This window comes from Lotus japonicus, chromosome 1 (genome assembly GCF_012489685.1).
Source record: "Lotus japonicus ecotype B-129 chromosome 1, LjGifu_v1.2".
Taxonomy (NCBI): domain Eukaryota; kingdom Viridiplantae; phylum Streptophyta; class Magnoliopsida; order Fabales; family Fabaceae; genus Lotus; species Lotus japonicus.
The window spans coordinates 15,458,544-15,479,977 of record NC_080041.1 but is presented as its reverse complement, the minus strand read 5'-3'; the positions used below and the strand labels follow the sequence as shown (position 1 = coordinate 15,479,977).

Below are 21,434 nucleotides of genomic sequence, written 5' to 3'. Positions count from 1 at the left end.
TCTAAACTCGAAGTAGCCAATCTCTCCAACTTTGAATAATGTCAGTCTCTACAAACCTTTGAAAATAGAAAATAAAATAAAATTAAAATCACAATTTTTTAATTAAAACTAAAAATAGAAACATAAAATGAAAATAAAAGTCCCAAACCGTCGACATATGATCAAACAATCAAACTCACTGAGATATAAGCTCATGGTCAAATTGTACTAGTATGGACGACCCATACAAGACATTATCAACCCATAACAAGATGTCGACAATACTAGTAGAATGCGACATGTTCGAAATTATAATCACAACACCAAGAGTACGGACTACAATGGACATCTTAGAATCCCATTTATCAACACCAAGAGGACGAACTACAATGGACAGTCGACCTATGATCAAACTCACTAAGACATAAGCTCACGGTCAAGTTATGCTAGTTTGGACGGCCCTTACAAGACATTATCAACCCAGAACAAGATGTCGACAATACTAGTAGAATGTGACATGTTGGAAATTATAATCACAACGCCAAGAGTACAAACTACAATGGACATCTTAGAATCTCATTTATGGCTAAGTTACATAACAATCCCTGACTAGAAGAATCTCACTTATCGCTAAGTTACAAAACTATCCATAAGCGAATGATCACCAAATAAGATCAAAGCGCTTGCTTTCCAACCTCTTTTCCGCCCAAACCTTCTAAATCAATGACACATGACCCTAGACTGTCCTCTGCGCTTGCAGATGAGCACACCATTAGGCAGAACAAAGATTTACCGTCCATTTGCTTGTTGTAAGGACAATGAACTTAAAGGATCAAAGGGCAGACCATGGAGCGCATTGTGCTAAGGAACGCATGCGATATTGACATAACCTTAACCACTCAAGCCTTTGTGTACATAAGGAACAACCAAAGAGTCATCAAATACATCGCTTATCCTATTCTGTTTCTCTTTTATACCCTACTAATTTGAGCGTTTGAGTGTCTTCACAAGTATCATTGGTGAAGGACCAACTCTACGCGCAAGAACATCCTCAGTTAATGAGAGTCGGACACCTTTACCAATCACCATATCCATCACCACCGGAGAAGGAGATAAACACTTGATTTGAGTGATTGGTTAGACTTTGTCTGATTAAAACCAAACGTCCTAAATTATATTATTTTTTAGTTTACCCCTTCATTTTAATATAAATGTAAATCACTTGAGGGATACATGTCCAAAAATGTTTTTTGGACCCTTTAATGTCAGATGACAAATGTCAAATGAACATTGTGTGATCTATCTTTTTATTCATAAATATTTAAATGGACTCACCTATTTAATACATATGAAGAGGGATATGTACACAAAATTTCAACACGAGAGAATGAGAGAGTTTACACATGAGAAGATCTTGATTAGTGTCCAAAGATACGAAGATAGCTAAGCATATCTAGACAACTTATGAATTATGATCATCTCATGTTATAGGCATGAAAGGTGAAACAATATATCCCTCTTTATAAATATTTAAAGGGTCTCACCTATTTAATATTTAATATGTATGATGATGACCTCTTACCAATTTCCACTAGATGAGATCCTTATAAATAAGATGAAAAACTATTTTCTACAAAATCATGCAAGTTATTTACCAAAGGATGTCCTTGTCATAGAAAACACACCTCCAGAAAGAAAGCTGAAGCTTTTAATTTCGATATGTTGCATTCTTTGACATCTCAGCCACAAACATGAAGCCCCTCAAGGCTCACACAATAATGCACATTAATTAATGATTTTGTTTGTACATACATCAACAGTTAGTGCAATAAATTACAAAGAAGACTTAGGAACATACTTGAATCCCAAGTAGTACCATCAACTGAGGAATGAATTCAGGATGCCCTGGCCATGCAGCTCCAGTGACCAAATTGCCATCAGTGAAGCAACGCTCTATTGGGTCAGGTTCTAGCCATGTTGCTCTTGATAGGACCACATTCAACTTCACAGCAGGATAAGCAGTACATTTCCTTCCCTGTAGAATGTTGTAATTAAAAAAAAAAACAATTTATTTTGTAATCTCTTAATTGTTTTTTTTTTGGTTAAATGGAGGGGCTAGGCCCCATAATTTCTTAACTATTGACATACACTTGCAATGTCCTGTTTAGCCTTTTATCAAATAAAATTAAATTAAGGATTGTTTCTAAAGGTGTAAATGGAAAATCAAATGCTCTATTTATTAGTAGTAGTGCTAAAAGATTCAGATAAAGTTTACAAAATTAATAAAGAATGTGTTAAAAAGATGAGAAATTCTAGTATTACACTCTTTTAAACAGTCAGCAACACACATCATGTGATTTGTTTAATTTTTAAAAAGTCAATACATTTTTTACAAAAGAGGCAAATGTGTTGACTTTTTTTTTTTAAAAATAGACCAATCATAAATATCGTATGTTGCTAGCACTCGTCATCATGAAATAGCTAATATATTAATCAAACTTAAGTCAATTTTCATACATGTACAAACAAATAGAAAGATATATACAAAATCCAACTGATTAGTATGCTGCTGTTTGTACATTACACTAGAAAGCTCTGTCACACTTTTCAAAGACAGCAAGATTACTAAGGCCCCAGAGGCATTATTTAAGGAGCAAATTCAACATAAGTTGTTAGGAGTTTCAGGAAGGTGATGTTGTTACATAGACATGTATCAGGCATACCCTAACATGAGCAATGGGGACCATATTCCATTAACCATTTCAAATGATATCATTGAATCTCAACTTAAAATCCTATCCCCCACTTGTCTAGACAGTTACTTTTCCTTAAACAAATCAAGACATTAAAGTACATAAGCTATTTTTCTTCTTTTTACCAATCCATTAATTTTCATTGTTGATCTTTAAGCTAGCAAAATGTCCCCTTTTCCTAGGATATAAACATCCTTGACTTTTAGCATTTATAATATCCAGGGGCACCAAATCCACTACATGAATCTAGCTGATAACTATTGATTATCATTCCAAGATCATTGCAATAATTTACATAACTTGTAAATAGACAAGGGCAGGGCAGGGCATGGATTAGAACTATAGGTCCCCCCCCCCTCGTTTTCTCCCAATTACAGAGCTAAGAGCTGCACTTATGCATTTGGGTAAACAGCTTAATGAAGCGCTTGTGACAATAAGCTTTTAATGCATAAGCGCTTATTCAAAGGCTGATTATAAGCTCAAAATAGGTTATAGGGACCATAAGTGCTTATTCATACGCTAACTTGAGCAGCTTATGAAAATAAGGTCAAAATAGCTTATATAGGTAGGTTATAAGCTATTTGTGTAAGCTCTTCCGAACACTTGCATAGTCGCTTATGGTATAAAATAAGCTCAAATAAGTTCTTCCAAACGGAGCAAATGTTGAACATTATACCTCACAATCAATACTACACAAACTATTAACTCGTTTTCGTTTCCAAACAACATGATTAACCACTAATATCTGAAGTGTTTGACATGAATACAAGAGATGTTTGTAGTAAATCAGTGACATTTATACCTTAAGAACACCGGCAGCGGCTAAGATCTGCTGGCCATGGCAGATAGATGCAACTGGCTTCTTGCTCTCCATGAAATGCTTCACCAAAGCGATAACTGACTGATTCAATGCCAAATATGCTGGGGATCGACCACCAGGGATGACGAGAGCATCATAGCTAGAGGGTTTCAAACCATCATAGTCAGCATTTAATGTAAAATCATACCCTGGCTTCTCACTGTAAGTTTGATCACCTTCAAAATCATGAATAGCAGTTGGGCAGGTATCACCAGCCTTCTTTTTGGGGCAAACTGCATCAACATGGCATCCTAAAGCCTGAAGAGACTGAAAGGGAACGGTCACCTCATAATCTTCCATGTAGTCCTGCAATTGGAAAATGTTGAACCATGCCTTCATCAATCTGCATCAACGCTAAAAGGCTTTTTCATAAAGTATGAATCACAAAACACTAATTCACTTTCCTTTTTCTTTTTGGAAGAATCCCCCAAAAAAGAATAACAGCCACTCAGCGTATGTTTGGTTCACTATCGGGAACCTTTGAATCAATTTTCATTGAGTAAAGTCACTTTTGAATGACAATATGAATGTTCAGAAGTCATCTTAGAAAATTGATTTCAGACACAAAATCATTTTGTGTAGAAGCTAGAGATAATAACTTCTACGTTGATCATAATAAATTATGAGATTTCACAACTGAATTTCACAGCATTACTATACAAAAATCACCATTTTCATAAATGTATGGCATAAATCACATCACTTTTAACTCACTTTTTACCATAATCAATTTTATCTAGAATCAATTGTGACAACGCTGACCCAAACACGCACTCAAAGTGCTAAATTGTGAAATTTGATTAAACCCAACACTATAACTTAACAATTTCCAGGGTCCAGCAATAGTTCATTGTTAGCAGCCACTTATGCAGCTCCTCCAAATAACACCATCCAAAAGTAAACTAAATGAAACTGCATTCAACTTACCCCACACAGAAACAAGACCCTTTTGTTGGAGCCACATATGCTGAATCCTAAAGCCTTCAAAAAGTGCTGAATAAACTCTGGATGCCCTCTATAAGTAACTCCAGTGATGAGGTTACCATCAACAACAATTGATGCATAGTTTTCAGGTTCCACCCAATGAGCCCCAGCTGCAATAAGCACAGGTCCAACAGTAGGAAAAGCAGTGCACTTACGACCTTTGAGTTCCCCTGCAGCAGCCAGAATCAAAGGACCATGACAAATAGCAGCAATCGGCTTCCCAGAAATCGAAAACTCCTTCACCAAGTTCACAACAACTGGAATGTGAGCAAGATACTCAGATGCTCTCCCACCCGGTATCACCAACCCATCATAGTTTTCTACTTCAACTTCATCAAACGTTGCATTGAGCTAAAAGTTGTGACCCCGGGTCTCAGAATATGTCTGAAACCATCGAATAAGCAAGACCCAGATCGTGAAAAGAGTGAACAAACCCAGAAACTGAAAGTTATTAAGAATTGAAGCATTTGCTCAGTGGCATTACCTGGTGGCCGGAACTCTGATGAACGGAGGTGCGGCAGAGGTCGCCGGATTTTTTCCCGGGGCAAACGGCGTCGACGGTGATACCGAAGGCTTGCAGTGATTGAAATGGAACCATGGCCTGTGACACACATGGAACAATGTGAAATGCAATGAGAAGTGATTGAATATGATGAAGGAGAATGAATGAGCACGTGTGTGAGAGTCTATCATCTGATAGTGATACCTCAGAGTCTTCCATGTAGTCGCCGCAAAGTAGAAGAACCTTTTTCTGAGTCATTGTATCTGCGTCGATTTTGCAGGACAAGGACAACCTCGGAGTTTTTGTTGTCAAGATCGAAGATGTAGTCAACTCCGTAGTAGAGAATGTTTTTTTAATGGTTAAATCTGAGTTTGTAAGATTTTAGTTTTTTGAGGAAAGAGACGCCTAGGAGTTTAAAAATAGGAAATGATTAAAATCAAATTTGCTTATAAACATAGAGAGTTGGGTAGAGGGAGATCCAAATATCGATTCATTGCAGATGTAATTTTATCTTTCTGATGTAAAAAAATAAGAAACTAATTTAACCATTAATAACAAAAATTGATGAACATAAAAATAGTACTCTATACATTTGTGGTCACCAGTCTAAAACCACCATAAAAGTGAGGTATTTCATAGTGGTGTGTATTGTTTTTGTCTCGGTCAATTATCACTGTTTTTATTTTATAAGCTTCTGAAGATTGTCACGCTGCTGGATTTGGATCCTCTCATAGTCTCACTCACGTAAAATTTTTCTTGTTTTTTAATGTTAAGATTTTTTTTTCTTTTCATTTGTATTAATTAAATGAGTGTTAAGTAGATGAGATTGGGTGAATATATATATATGAAAAGAGACGTAAATAAAATAAAATAAAATTATAAAAATGTGAAAGAATATCACATGAGATGATCCAAATTGGTGTTATGCATGACGTATTGGAGTAGAATTTGGATCCTCACCGTTTCTCACTCCATCCCCTTTCATAGACCGTTTACGAAAATGTTGGAAGTCAATGTAGTCCCTGATGTGAGTTTGACAATGAGATTCATTCTCACTCTTGGTTTTTTTTAACTTTATTTACACCTCAATTTTATCTATATTTTTCTTCTCTTTCAATTATATCACATATCACATATTCACATCTTTTACTTTCTTACTCTTTTCTTCATATCTCTCTTATCTTCACTCTATTTACAAATGGAGTGGGAATAACTTTTATCCATTAAATATAGCAAAAGTAGAAGCAAAGGGTTTCACGATTCGTTCACACCTTTACATTTTCTCTCGTCTAATTTTCATTTCCTTTATCTTTTTATTTTTCCCTTCTACACATATCGCTTCTACACATATCGCAGTTGCCATTACATCTCTCCTTTCTCTCTTTTCTTCTTCCTATATTTCTATGTGTGAGTGTGAAAAAAACTTTATTAAGAAGAATATATATTTTATATAATATCTTAGATCCACCCTCACTCACATTAGTTACGTGGAGATTATAAGAGAAGATAGACAAAAATGAAAGGAATAATATTACAAATATTTTAGAAATGCAGAATGAGATATAAATTTAAAGTGAGTGGAAATTGGGAGAAAACAATTCAATCCTTGCTTTATTCGATAAAAATAGTATATTTAATATGTTGTTTGAAGAGAAGACCAAGAAACATGATAAGTTGTCCCTTTTCTTGCTAATATATTAAACATTTCCCCCAAATTCTCAAACAAGGTGGACGTGCCGGAGTGGTTATCGGGCATGACTAGAAATCATGTGGGCTTTGCCCGCGCAGGTTCGAATCCTGCCGTCCACGCTTTTGCTGCTGTGCATGTATTTTATGATTTTTAATTGTACAAATACTCAAATAAAAGAAGAAATTCATACCTTATTTTTAGAATTAAATAATTCAATATTAGATGAATTAATAATTTTGGTTATGAAAATTTGATGTGATTTTCAAAAAAACTATCTTAATTACACTCTTGATAAGTTATATAAGAGCACAAACATAGCCAAGGTTACAATCAATTATGTTGCCTTGGTTTATGTTTTTACTTTTTAATGGTACTGGTATACTCAAATAGAATAGGAATTGTCTACCTTAAGAGTTAAATAATTCAATCTTAAACGAACTAATAATTTTGTTATGGAAATTTGAGTAGAAAATTGATGTGATTACCCAATATTTTATCTTAATTATTCTCTTCATAAGATATATTAGAGCACAAACATAGCCAAGGTAACAAAGAAACAATGTTTTATATCAGTAATCAAGAACTGCAATGTTGAAAGACATAGAAGTCTTTGTTTTAGTTGTTGGTGCCCAAAAAATAAAATGTAACAGAGCACCTCGAGGATTCCATGTACTTAGTTATTTAATTTGCTTTTTCAGCATACAAAATTGTGCTTCATTGTCTTCAGTCTTCACTTCACACAGTGCTCACAACCCCCAAGCAACACAGTAATCAACCATATATCCTTGTTCATCATCATCGCCTTGATTTCCATAGCTTTCTATAAAATACAATTATACAAATATCAGTTTCTGAAACTAGCAAATGACACTTATCCAAGGGTTATAAATAATTTTCAGAGTTATTTTCACCAAGATATTTTATATATAATTATCTATTTTACACACAGTCAATTAATCACCTTTTACATTTTTGATTGTCTCCATCAGTGGAGACCGGGAACATTCACATCCATGTGGGGCTAGAGCTAGCTCTCTCTCAGCATATTCTTTTCCAACAAAAGATTCAAACTCGAGATCTTAGATATACAATTAATATGAATGTATGAAAAACATGTCATGGCTTCACTCACCTAGAGGAATTAGCAGTTGTTTCTGGCTTGTCCCTTAGGCTTAGTTTCTGAAATGGTGATGCAGATCCATCCAGTAGTTCCATCTCATACAAGGCATAGTCAATAGCCTTAGCCAACTTCTTGTCCTCATCAGCATTATGGTAACAGCCTCTTTCCTTAGCATCAAGAACTAACTTTCTCCACACTGAGCCACTGTGGATTAAAGTTGCTGCATTTCCTAATATCCAAAGGCAATGTCTGCACAAAAGATTATCAGTATTCAATCAACTGGTTCATATTCACAGAACTCTAAAGCAACATGATATCATGACAATAATATGTACAACATACCTAGCCCTTGTTATAGCCACATTTGCTCTTTGTCAATTGGAAAGAAAACCCACATTTCCATTCCGATTAGATCTCACAGTGGAAATTATAATTAAATCTTCTTCGCCACCTTGAAAGCCATCAACAGAACGAACACTAACAGAGAAGTAGGTATCATAAACCGAAACGTGCTGCTTAACTCTCTCTTGGATTTCAAAAACTTGAGCCTTATACGGAGATATGATCCCTATGCTAAGTTTCGTTCTTGTCCTCGCACACACTGACAAGAAAAAGATCATACAAATTATCTTCATTCAAGAATGGTCAATGCAGAACATGATTAACAAACAATAGGGATCTCGTTCGAAAATAACGGTGAAACCAAAATCATACTCGACCGAAGCAAAAACAAAGAGAAGTTGCTTCTGTCCACATGATTTTTGCTTCACCGTGATTTTCGAACAAGTTTCCAAACATGCACGAATTGGCACAAGAGGAAAGAGAAATTACCCTTCTTAAGGTTACCAATAATCTCGGCGATAGCAGCAGCCTCAACCATGTTCTTCAAACTGAAGTCATGATTAGACTGCTCTTTACCCTTTGATATGTTTATAAACGAGTATGAAGCATACATTTTCCCTTCAAGGAAATGCTTATCATAGCTTAATTCTCTGACATTGGGAGCATCAAAAAGTTTCCCATTATAAAACTCCTTACTTGGGAACATGCTAATTGATGGATGCATTCTATATTGAACATTAAGCATATGCCTCTTGTATCCTAACAATACAAGCCTCTCAAACAAGCTTCTTCCAAACTCAGCCTTGTCAGAAATCTGAAATATGACCATTGGGAGGTATATTAGACAACAATCTTTAATAGACAGAATCAAAATTTCACAATAAAATAAAATAATTTAATAGAAGATAACTCTTGAATACCTTGCTTTTGACCATTGCAGGGAGCTGTCTCTCATCACCTATGAGGACACAGCTATGGAGGCCTGGTAGCTGTAATGGAATGGCTGATTCACATTCTTTTAGCTGTGCTGCTTCATCAATTACCAGAAATTGCACTCGTGTCATTTCTTCTGTGTACAATTTAGAAGAATTTGATGCTGTGCAAAAAACTAGGCATGCATTCCTCAAGCAAAACTGTGATATGCTATATTCACTTATAAGGTTGGGAAGCTTAATCAACCGAGCTAGTGAACTTAAGGTGCCAAGGAAATTGTCTCTTTTGATACTTGACCATCCAAAGCAATAAAAGATGCGTTTTCCATCTTTACAATCATGGAGTGCTTGATTGGATTTGGTTTGCCGCAATGAAATTTCAAGAGATCTTAGCAATTCCTGAGATCTAAACATTTTCTTCGCCGCCTTAAATGGAAGGATAGATGTTGGTAAGTGCATGCACAAGGTTCGCATGGAAAACTTGAGCCTCTCTCCAATGGAACAGAATCTCTGCCTTACAAATTGCTCCATAGTCATACCAGCACTTAACTTCTTGTCATGTTTATAGATATGGTATTGCTCAGTAATATAATCATAGTTCTTGTTCACAAATTGCTCCAATGTCATAGGGTGGCGATTCTTATTTCGTTTCTTGTATGAACGGTAAGCAAATTCAACATTAGTACCACTTTTCTTAGCAAATTCTTCTAATGACATAAGATCCTTATCATCATCATTCTCGCTATGCTTATATAACACATATTCCCCCTCCGGATCCTTTAGTAACCTGATCATTGATTCCAAGTAATGTTTCCATCCAGTCAGTGGAAGAAAACATGGCAACAAATCTTTCACTCTATGGTCCAGAAACACTTCCTTAAGACCTTTATGACTATCTACTTTCATTCTAGAACTATTGCCAAACAACACTATGTCACCAAGCCCATATGAATTCAATTCAAGTGAATCCTTAACAATAATGTGAAGGCGAGATGCCACTCCTAACACTGCAGTATTAGTTGGAGCACATGCCAGTGTTCTGGTTCTTGACTTGAACAGGGAAAATAACAAGGAAGCAACTGTTTTTGTTTTGCCTGTCCCTGGAGGACCCCATATAAGTTTTATGGGGTCATTTTTATGATGACACTTCCTCATAGTAAAACAGCTTAAAACAGCATCCTTTTGAGATCCATTCAGATTCTGAGCTTTGATTATGTTTTGTACTTGGAAATAGCCTCGATTGTCATTTTCTCTGGACAAGCAAATATGGCAGCTTTCTCCACTCTGAAAAATATAATGAAAACATGACCACATTAGAGTAAGGAAAATCAAAAAACAAGTAGTGTGTAAGTTCCACGTTTAGAAGCCTTAGAATCAATTGTAGGTGGTTATTATAGATGTTTGACATTGAACATTGTGAATCAATTTTAGTGCAAAAATCAATTCTACAAGAAGCTAGAGCGAGTAGCTTCTACTGTGGACATAATCAATTATGAGATTTCATAACTGGATTTCACAACATTACCTTATAGAAATCACTTTCCCATAAATGTATCCAAGCATAAATCACTTCACTTTGAATTTAATTTTAATCTAATCAATTTTACCAAAATCAATTCTCACAACGCTAATCCAAACACGCACCAAATGTTATGTTATTATAAGCCCTGAAGGATGGTCATCTACATGGATTGAAAAAAGACTTCAACAGTATCTTGTCAATTGAAGAATGTAACAATGCATGAACGTTTAAAAACCAGTTCTCATTCATGAATAAAGGATTTGGTGAGTCATTCGTTCTTACTTACCCTTGAATCAACTTGCAGCACTTTTTTAATATTGTTCATGTCTGCACCTTCCAACTGTGAGTTCAAGGCTCTCCAGATACGAATGTTTGTTGTCATGTTCATAAGATAGACAGCATAAAGCTTCTGTTTTTTGTTACTCAAGTCAGATTCACCATTCATCTCCATGTACTTGGATAACAGTATTGGGATCTCCTCAGTAAATTCATCTTTTGGCCTACAAACATAAGCAATATGGTAGTGTCTTTTGGGGCTGGTCAAGTCATGTATGCTTCTTGGTCTAACATCTGTGAATGCAAAGATATCTCCAACCTCGGGTTCATATTTTCCTACATCATCGGTGGCACTGCTCTTCACTGTAATCTGACAGAACAAGGCATTGGGAGGATCGAAGTTCGGGGATGGTTCAATTGTCAAGATTTCACAAAAAGGAGCTTGGGACAAGTTTATCAAGATTGAAGATAGATCACTATGTGTTTCTTCAATCAATGCAGGAATGGATGAATTCATGTATTCATCTGTTGACATGAATGTCTTTGGGATCTTCGGTACCTGCAGGTAAACAGTGCAGGTAAGATTGAACTCTAAACCACTCGGTCGCAGAGGATCTGAAAAGCTAAAGCTAGAAGTCACTTATTAAGCTCGAAGTCACTTATATCACAAAAGTTTAAGTTAGAAGTCACTTGAATGAGAAGTTTAGAGTATTAAAAATGGAAAACAACCTGGTTTTTGAAGAGATTTTCGTGGAGAACATCCTCGAAAGTCCAGGAGAATACAATATGTAACAAGCTGGTATGTTCTTCAAGACCTATCCCTGTCGTATTACAGTTCTGCATCCTAGCTCCTACCTCCTTGCTAATCACTTTTTTCTCAACTGTAAATCAATCCGTGACACAAGCAATATCATTCCCAGCTTCTCTTTTTTTGTACACATAAGGCAAACATAAGGACAAATATATATAGATTAATACTAGTTATGAATCATTAGTTATAAATTTTCTAATACTATTCTCATCTCATATATGTTCTGTCTATAGTCTATACTGATGAATCTTGAAATTGTTCAGAACAGAACTTCTAAACAACAATGACAAATTATCAGCACATGATGAATGATGATAAATAACTAGCAAAATGCAAGATAAACACCAAAATAATGAATGTCATTCCCCTTTTGGAATAACCAGAATACATGCTTAATTGCATATATAACTTTGTGAAGGAGCTAGACCTCAAATAGCGCCACTATTTGCAGATACTCATGTAAACAAGCTTGTGTAAAAACTAAAAAGACCCTCTTTGCAGAAGTTTGGTAGAAAGACCCAGTTTAACTACAGAAGTTGAGCAGACTATACTAACCAATAACTAACACATTATAATCATTGGTTCAAAGATCTATGATATCTTTTATGAGGAATTTAATGACTCCAAAAAAAATATTGTAACAAAAAAAAAAAGTCTACTCGTCTTCCAGGGACGCGACCTTCCAAATTAAACTATTGTACTGTGGTTAATAAATTTATGGATTAAGGCCCCGTTTGGATAAACAGCTTAATTAAGCGCTTATGGACATAAGCGCTTATTCATAAGCTATTTTTAAAAATGTATTGAAATAAATTAAAAATAAGCTGTGTATAAGCATAAGCTGTTTTTCATAAGCTATCCTGAGTAGCTTATGAAAATAAGCTGAAAATAGCTTATGGCAGACCATAAGCTGTTTACATAAGCTCTCCCAAACACTGGCATAAGAGCTTATGCTGTCAGATAAGCTCAAATAAGCTCTTCCAAACTGGGCCTAAAAGTCGATAATTTAAGTAGAGGAATACAAATAGACATCATAAGAAAGACTCGTTTAACCAAGTGGGTTGGTGTAGTGGTTCAACACTTCATCCTTTAAGCAAGTGGTTGGGGGTTCGAATCCCAACTCTTGCGAATAGAAAAAACTCCTTGGCCAGCCCCCTACCACTTAGTGCGCTGACCGTGGGGCGAATGATTAGTCTCACGCCTGTCGGCTGTGGGAATACCTTGATCAAGACCAAAAAAATAAGAAAAACTCGTTTCAGTGAGAAAAAATTATCACTATTTATTATATTTAACGTCGGCCAAACCAACGCAAACAAATAAAAAATTAACGACACTTAAGTGTCTGCTAACTTGATGCGACAAACGCTAAACACACCGACTTACTAAGCATCCACTCAACGTCAATAAACGACTGTTTAGAGCCGATGCTAATTTCACTAGCGAACTTAGCATAGAATCCGACTGACGCTAAGTTGAACTCGGTGCGACCCATCTCGTAGGTGAATAACCTACAGACACCCTAACTGACGCTAATCTTCGATATTTTCTCCGCCCCATCGTCCATATAAGCCCTCTTCCCCTCAAACCCTACCCACACTTCTCCCTAACCCTCATCTTGCACTATCGCCGCCCCTATCTTCCACCGTGCCATACCTTTCCCCCTACGCTCCCCAGCTCTCACCCCGCCCCCCCAACTCCCCCCTCACACTCCCCTCACTGTTGCCATTTATGATCCCGCCCCCGGTTCCATTGTCACCATAATCCCCGCGCGCGCCGTGACCTACCCTTTATATGAGAAGCGAGGAATGCAGACAGCAAATAAGGAAATCACAATAATCAAGTAACCAAGCTACATTACCGAATTCAAAGTATTTAATAATGATGCACGATACTTGATAACAAATAGAGAACATCTCTATATGTATAATTTAATGTCCAAATAGTTCAACTCGAGAAACAATCGAAAAACAAACAAGAGTTAGAACTCGAGAATTATCAATGTGAACATGATTTGGTTGTTGTTGTGGTGAAAAAATTCGAGCATTAGCGTCAGCCAGGGTCTACGCAGTAATCAGCCATCCTTGTTCATTATCATCGCCTTGAATTCCATAGTTTCCTGTAAATACAATTGTAGAAATATCAGTTTCTGAAACTAGCAATGCCACTAACCCAACGGTTAAAAATAATTTTTAGAGTAATTTTTAAATATATATAATTGTATATACATACTTAGCAAATTTTCTTACATCCTCAAAATACTTTTACAATTTTTTTTTTGTCTAATACATGTATTATCTATGGGAGGCAATTCTGTTCGTGCTGAGAACATCCACACTCTGGTAGGGCTAGCTCTCTCCCAACGGGTTTTTGCTCATACACAAAACACGAACTCAAGACCTAGCTTATAAAATTAATATGAATATATAAAAAACATGTCATGGCTTCACTTACCTAGAGAAATTAGCAGTTGTTTCTGGCTTGTCCCTTAGGCTTAGTTTCTGAAATGGTGATGCAGATCCATCCAGTAGTTCCATCTCATACAAGGCATAGTCAATAGCCTTAGCCAACTTCTTGTCCTCATCAGCATTATGGTAACAGCCTCTTTCCTTAGCATCAAGAACTAACTTTCTCCACACTGAGCCACTGTGGATTAAAGTTGCTGCATTTCCTAATATCCAAAGGCAATGTCTGCACAAAAGATTATCAGTATTCAATCAACTGGTTCATATTCACAGACCTCTAAAGCAACATGATATCATGACAATAATATGTACGACATACCTAGCCCTTGTTATAGCCACATTTGCTCTTTGTCTATTGGAAAGAAAGCCCACATTTCCACTCCGATTAGATCTCACAGTCGAAATTATAATTAAATCTTCTTCACCACCTTGAAAGCCATCAACAGAACGAACACTAACAGAGAAGTAGGTATCATAAACCGATACATGCTGCTTAACTTTCTCTTGGATTTCAGAAACTTGAGCCTTGTACGGAGATATGATCCCTATGCTAAGTTTTGTTCTCGTCCTCACACATTCTGGCAAGAAAAAGATCATAGTTTACATGGTATATACCTGAACGTATCTTCATTCAAGAACTGTCAATGCAGGACATGATTAACAAACACATAGGAAACTCATTCGAAAACCACGGCGAAAAAAAAATCATACTGGACAGAAACAAAAGCTAAGGGATGTTGCTTCCATCCACCATTATTTTGGCTTCACTGTGCCTTTCGAACTAGTTTCCCAACATGCACTAACTGACACAAGAGAAGGAGAAAGAGAAATTACCCCTCTTGAGGTTTCCAATAATCTTCGCAATAGCAGCAGCCTCAACCGTATTCTTCAAACTGAAGTCATGATTAGATTGCTCTTTACCCTTTGATATGTTTATAAAAGAGTATGAAGCATACATTTTCCCTTCAAGGAAACGCTTATTATAGCTTAATTCTCTGACATTGGGAGAATCACGGAGTTTCCCATTATAAAACTCCTTACTTGGGAACATGCTAATGGATGGATGCATTCTATATTGAACATTAAGCATATGCTTCTTGTATCCCAACATTACCAGCCTCTGGAACAAGCTTCTTCCAAACTCAGCCCTGTCAGAAATCTAAGTTTGATCCTTTTGTTAGCATATTAGCCAACAATTTTAATAACCAGAATCAAAATCTGACACAAAAAATATAGAAGATAACTTTCAAGTTTTAAATACCTTGCTTCTGACCATTGCTGGGAGCTGTTTCTCATCACCTATGAGGACACAACTATGGAGGCCTGGTAGCTGTAATGGAATGTTTGATTCACATTCTTTTAGCTGTGCTGCTTCATCAATAACTAGGAATTTCACTTCTGTCATTCCTTTTGTGTACAATTTAGAAGAACTTGATGCTGTACTAAAGACTAGGCATGCATTACTCAAGCAAAATTCTGATATGCTATATTTGCTTATAATATTGGGAAGCTGAATCCGCATAGAAAGTGAAATCAGGGCGCACAGTAGCATGTCTTTGTTGGAGCTTAACCATTTAAAGTGCTTTTGTCCGTCTTCAGAATCATGAAGAGCTTGAATGGACTTGGTTTGCCGCAACGAAATTTCAAGAGATTTTAGCAAGTCCAGAGCTGTAAACATTTTCTTAACCACCTTTAATGGAATGAAAGATGTCGGTAAGTGTGTGTACAAGGTTCGCATGAGTATCTTGAGCTTCTCTCCTATGAAACTGAATCTCTGCCTAACAAATTCCTCCATAGTCATACCGGCATTTAACTTTTTCTCATCTCCATAGATTTGGTATTGCTCCACTATATGGTCATATCTCTTTTTCACAAATTCCGTCAATGTGATAGGAACAAGACTCTTACCACGCTTCTTGTATGAATTATATACAGCTTCTAGATTAGGACAACTTTTCTTAGCAAATTCTTCTAATGACATCAGATCCTCCTCACCATCATTCACATCGCGCTTATTATATTTAGCATATTGCTCTTTGGGATCCTTTAGTAACTTGATCATTGATTCCAAGTAATGTTTCCATCCAGTCAATGGAAGAAAACATGGCAACAATTCTTTCACTCTACGATCCAGAAACACTTCCTGAAGACTCTTATGATTATCTATGTTCAATCTTTCACCATTGCCGAACAGCACTACATCACCAAGACCATATGTATCATATTCATGTAAATCCTTAACTATGCTGTGAAGGCGAGTTGCTACTGCTATCACTGCAGTATTAGTTGGAGCACATGTCAGTGTTCTGATTCTTGACTTCAGAAGGCAAAACAACAAGGAAGCAACTGTTTTTGTTTTGCCTGTCCCTGGAGGACCCCATATGAGTTTTATGGGGTCACTATTATGATGACATTTTCTCATAGTAAAACAGCTTAAAACAGCCTCCTTTTGAGATTCATTTAAATTCTGAGCTCTGATTATGTTTTGTACTTGAGAATAGCCTGGACTGAGATTTTCTCCAGATAAGCAAATGGGACAGTTTTCTCCACTCTGCTGTCTCTGCAGAAGGAAATGCAAACATGAAAAATAAAATAAAAAGTGCTTATTTATAAGCTAATTGGAGAAGCTTATTGAAATAAGTTCAAAATAGGTTACAAGTAGTTATAAGTGCTTATTTATAAGCTAATATGAGCAGCTTATGAAATTATGCTCAAAACAGCTTATAGGTATGTCATAGAAAGCTATTTACATAAGCTCTTCCAGACACTTGCCAAAGCACTTATGCTATAAGATAAACTCAAATTTACTCTTCCAAAGAGGACCTAAGTCTAGAATGAAGGTCTTGTTTTACAAGGATTGAAAATAAACATACATAGCAGTATAGCATCTTGTCAATTAAAGAAGACAATCCATGAACTTTTCAAAACCAGTTCCCATGCAGAAAATTTTGATAGTACTCAAAAGTTAAATGTCTGTAAATTGTGTAAGGAGCTTTATAGTATTTTTCTTCATTAAATAGGAGCTTATCATGAATAAATTGATTTGGTGATTCTTACTTTCGCATCAGCTTGCACCACTTCCCAAACAAGGTTCATGTTTGCAGCCTCCAACTCATGGTGCAAGGCTTTCCAAATCCGAACATTTGTTGTCATGTTCATAAGAAAGACAGCATAAAGCTTTTGTGCTTTGTTACTACTGAAGTCAGTTTTAGCATCCAACTCCATGTCATTGGATGACAATATAGAGATCTCATCAGTGTATTCATCTTTTTTCCTTTCAACATAAGCGATATGGTAGTAGTTTTCGGGCATGTTCAAGTCATCTACACTTCTCGGTCTAATAGTTGTGAATGCAAAGATATCTCCAACCTCAGGTACATATTTTCTTACAGCTTGGACATCCTCAGTGGTGCTCTTCAATTTAATCTTATAGAACAAGCCCATGGGAGGATTGAAGTCCCTGGATGGTTCAATTGTCGAGATTTCACAAAAAGGAGCTTGAGACACGCTTATCAAGCCTGAATACAGTTCACTATGAGTTTCTTCAATCAATGCAGGGATGAATGAATTCATGTAATGTTTTATTGACATGAATGTTTTTGGTATCTTCGGTATCTGCAAGAAAACAACAATGTTTCAAGCTACCCTTCACAAGGACTTAGATGGTTCTACAAATGTGAGCTTGGTACAATTATGTTTCACATATTACACAACAGAAAAATCAAGAGCAGGCATAAGAAAATTAGAAAAATACTAGTACTTAAGGATATGAATGAATATTTGTCAGGACAAGTGTAAACGAACTTGACCATGTACTTTAACGTAAAAAGTGAATGAAACACTTCTTATGGATTAAGATGAAACTCCGTTCTTGTTGCACTCAACTGATATCCAAACACACATAAATATTAGGCAATTTCAAATCTATTTTCGCATTTATAAGGACAATCATTGGACAAGCAACAGAAGAGACACAGAAAGCTAATAAGCTTATAAGTTCTAACAGTAATTCTCAATTAAAAATTTGAGAAAAGGGATGCAAATTTTCTTAAAAGGGGTGATTATTGTGCTTTCCAATGCTAGTGTATTCAAAAATGGAAAATAACCTGGTATTTGAAGAGATTTTCAGTGAGAGCATCCTCAAGAGTCCAAGAGAATACAATATCTATCAAGTCGTTCACAAAATTTTCCCTTGTGGTATGATAATTCTGCATCCTTGCTCCTTATCACTTCTTTTTCTCTCAACTCTAAATCAATCAGTGACAGCAATATCATTCACAGCTTCTCAACAGCTACATCACATTTACCTATCCATGATGAAAGTGAGAAAAAGAAGATATCACAAGTTATGAATCTTTAATAAAGCAACTTTAACTAAATAGAAAGTCACAACTAAATATACCAAGAGTGTAAAAAGTGTGCGTAATGGTTATATGCAGTGTATGTAAAAAATCAAGTTAGAACAAGAGGAGGTTGACTCTGTAGAAGACCAACTATAGCTAGCAAAATTCTTTGCTTCAACATTAAGCATTGCATTTTTATTATAAATGTTTGACTAAAAACAGTGCATGATGTACCAACATCAGAAAGCTTTCTGAAGTATTTTCCACAGAATCACTCCAAATCAATGTTGTCAAATAGCCGATATCACGACACTTGGCGCTATAGCATAGCTCTCTAAGGGCTCACCGCTATCCACTATTTTTTCGCTAAGATATAAACTATTTCTGCCTTTCCGCTATTTCCCACGATGCGCGATTAACAACATTTCTTCAAACCACATATTAGGGATGCAAATCACTTCAAAACACGTGTCAGGGATACACAAAACTGCTATTTGAAGTGTTTAAAATACACAATAATTATGATGGTAAATAAATTTGTAGGTTTTCACATTCTGGGGAGAAGTGATTATGGAAGAAGCTAGTAGTAGTAACTTCTATAACAAGAGAAATAACTCTTAGAACTAGGAGTATTAAAAGCGAAACCAAATGTCCTCTCAGATAGTGAAAGTTTCAAACTTTTTTTGTGGGTTCTACTAAGTCAATGCAGATCAGTCATCCAAAAAAAAAAATTTGGATTTCATGAATTGGTTAAAGAAATTCTGACAGCACTATCCTCATACTTTATTGAAGAATTTTGAAAATGTTTAGAACTTAATTTCTAGACAACGATGAAAAAATAAGAGTGATAATAACTAGCAAGATGAACCACAAAACAGTGAAAACTGAAAACCCCTTCTGTGATTACCAAAACACATGTTGTATGTATGTGTAACATGGTGACGACTGACGAAGTTAGGCTTGAGAGCGCCACTATTTGCAGAAAAACTGATGCAAACAAAAAGGGTCAATAGCTTGTGTGGAAAGACCCTCTTTTGAATTAGAAATTGAATGAAAATTTTGGTGTAAAGAAATAAAAACAATCAATGATACGTAACAACATATTGTTACAGCTGGCTCAAAAGATCTCTGATTATTTATAGTGAAATCATATCTATTAGTTTGTGCACTTTTTACACCTTGCTAAATATGGAAATAATTTGGAATTTAATTTAAACTATATTTTAATTTTTTATATACATATTCTAATGTTTTGGGAAGTAAATAGGTAAAAAATTAATTAGTTTTCTTTTAATGTCTTCGAAAGATTTTATATCGTTTGAAATTTATATTTGACTCATTCTTATTTTGTTATTTTTTTATTTAATCTTTCTAATTCAAATTTGGAGAGAAACAACTCCATATTTGATTTTTGTTTCATATATTCTAGGTTCATAGTTATGTTTTTTTTTTATGTAAAAGTGGAATTTGATTGAAATTGGAAATGAATAATGTATGAACGAATATAAGAGAGAAAATAAGACAGAACATCAACATATTAACAACATATGTGCTAAAAATAGTCAATAAAAGAAAATATGCATGCAAAGTCTCTCTCTTCTCTGATAGGGTTTCTTGTAACCCTGCTTCTTCAACGCCGTCAACTTCAAAACAAGGCGAAGTGAATGACGACCTGAGATCGCCAGTAGAGGGTGGTGAGGCTGAGGAAGACGAAGCTGACATGGAGGGAAAGGTAGCACCGAGGCAAAACGGGCAACCTCTCCTGGAGAAATTTACGCTGTTCATCGATGGTATCTCGGATTTGGTAGGATATTCGCAGATCTGAGACCTTTTTGCTCATATTGGAAAGGGTTGGGAAGGTGTTTGTTCAACGCAATCGCAAGATTGGTAGAAAAGTTAGCTTTGGGTTCGTTAACTTCTTGTCGTAGACGCATGCTGAGGTGGCGCCGACACGACTCAATGGTTTCAAGGTCGATGGTGTCCATCTACCGGTGACGAGGGCGAGGTTTTCTCTGGAGACTGGGTTGGTCCCTCAGAGACAAGGCGCGGTTGCTATGTTTGCTTATCAAAGACGAACTTCTTCTGTTGCGTAGAAGAGGGACCTTAAGAATGCAGGGTCTTTGCCTTCCTTCTCTTCAGGGAGAGATGTTATTGTGGGTGAGCCTAGAGAGAGTCGAGAGGGTTTGTTGTCTATGGGTGAAAAATGCTTGTTGGATGGCTACTGGAGAAGCTGTGAGGAGGTTTCAAGAGCTCCGGATGATGCCATGTTCCCTGAGATTGGGCCGAGTGGTTCTTGTTTGGTAGACGCGGTTGCCAATAGACTTCCGAAAGATGCCCTTTTTCCGGACTGTGGGTGGGAGGCTTCCCAGTTCACCAGGTTTGGTGGGAACATAACTGGTTATTGGCAGAGAGGAGGCTCGGGTTCAGTATGTGGGTCGTGGTGATCTCACTGTCCCTTCACTCATCCTAGAAGATGTCCCGCCGGTTCTACATACCATTTTATTGTCAAATGTCATCCTTGTACCGTCTCATATGAACTTTCTCTCCCAATTTCAGCCCACATATTCACTATATTTTCCATGTGTCGATCCTCAAATGCTTCGTGGGGGACCCTTCTGTACACCATGATCTTCTGCCCTCTATGGACTTTGACTCTAAACTCCATCTTCGAATAAGTACCTTTGGATCTGGAAGCTACTCAAATACCCTCGCAAAAGATGGCCTTACAAACGAAGGATTACTGGGTTGGGTTATGAGCTAGGAAGGGCCATTTCGAGTGAAGGGATGTTGTCTACGCGCGAGCCCGCGAATGTTGAACTCTAGGAAGGTATATATGAGGACTCTCTGGTTGATTGAGGC

The 21,434-nt window shown here is 36.4% G+C and overlaps 1 protein-coding gene, 1 non-coding gene and 2 pseudogenes across 3 annotated transcripts; 1 reads left to right on the top strand and 3 right to left on the bottom strand.

Annotated features, from left to right (window-relative positions):
* Positions 1-1,653: 1,653 nt before the first annotated feature.
* LOC130731640 (protein DJ-1 homolog D-like) lies at positions 1,654-5,395 on the bottom strand (annotated as a pseudogene).
* Positions 5,396-6,804: 1,409 nt separating this feature from the next.
* Positions 6,805-6,886, top strand: TRNAS-AGA (transfer RNA serine (anticodon AGA)). Its single transcript has one exon. It is a non-coding gene; the product is annotated as a tRNA-Ser (tRNA).
* Positions 6,887-7,439: 553 nt separating this feature from the next.
* Positions 7,440-11,891, bottom strand: LOC130731639 (uncharacterized; annotated as a pseudogene).
* A 1,713-nt stretch (positions 11,892-13,604) lies between these two features.
* LOC130733821 (uncharacterized ATP-dependent helicase C29A10.10c-like) lies at positions 13,605-18,741 on the bottom strand. Of its 2 annotated transcripts, XM_057586095.1 has the most exons (8): positions 18,635-18,741; positions 18,339-18,539; positions 17,290-17,847; positions 15,494-16,792; positions 15,067-15,391; positions 14,552-14,810; positions 14,222-14,458; positions 13,605-13,886 (listed from the first exon to the last, which is right to left on the bottom strand). In XM_057586095.1, exons 2-8 carry the CDS (start codon positions 18,444-18,446, stop codon positions 13,862-13,864), a joined length of 2,811 nt encoding a protein of 936 aa, XP_057442078.1. In that variant the 5' UTR covers positions 18,447-18,539; positions 18,635-18,741; the 3' UTR covers positions 13,605-13,861. The 2 variants fall into 2 exon arrangements, with proteins under 2 accessions (XP_057442078.1, XP_057442077.1); XM_057586094.1 differs by lacking the exon at positions 18,635-18,741 and having other exon boundaries at positions 18,339-18,613.
* Positions 18,742-21,434: the final 2,693 nt, after the last annotated feature.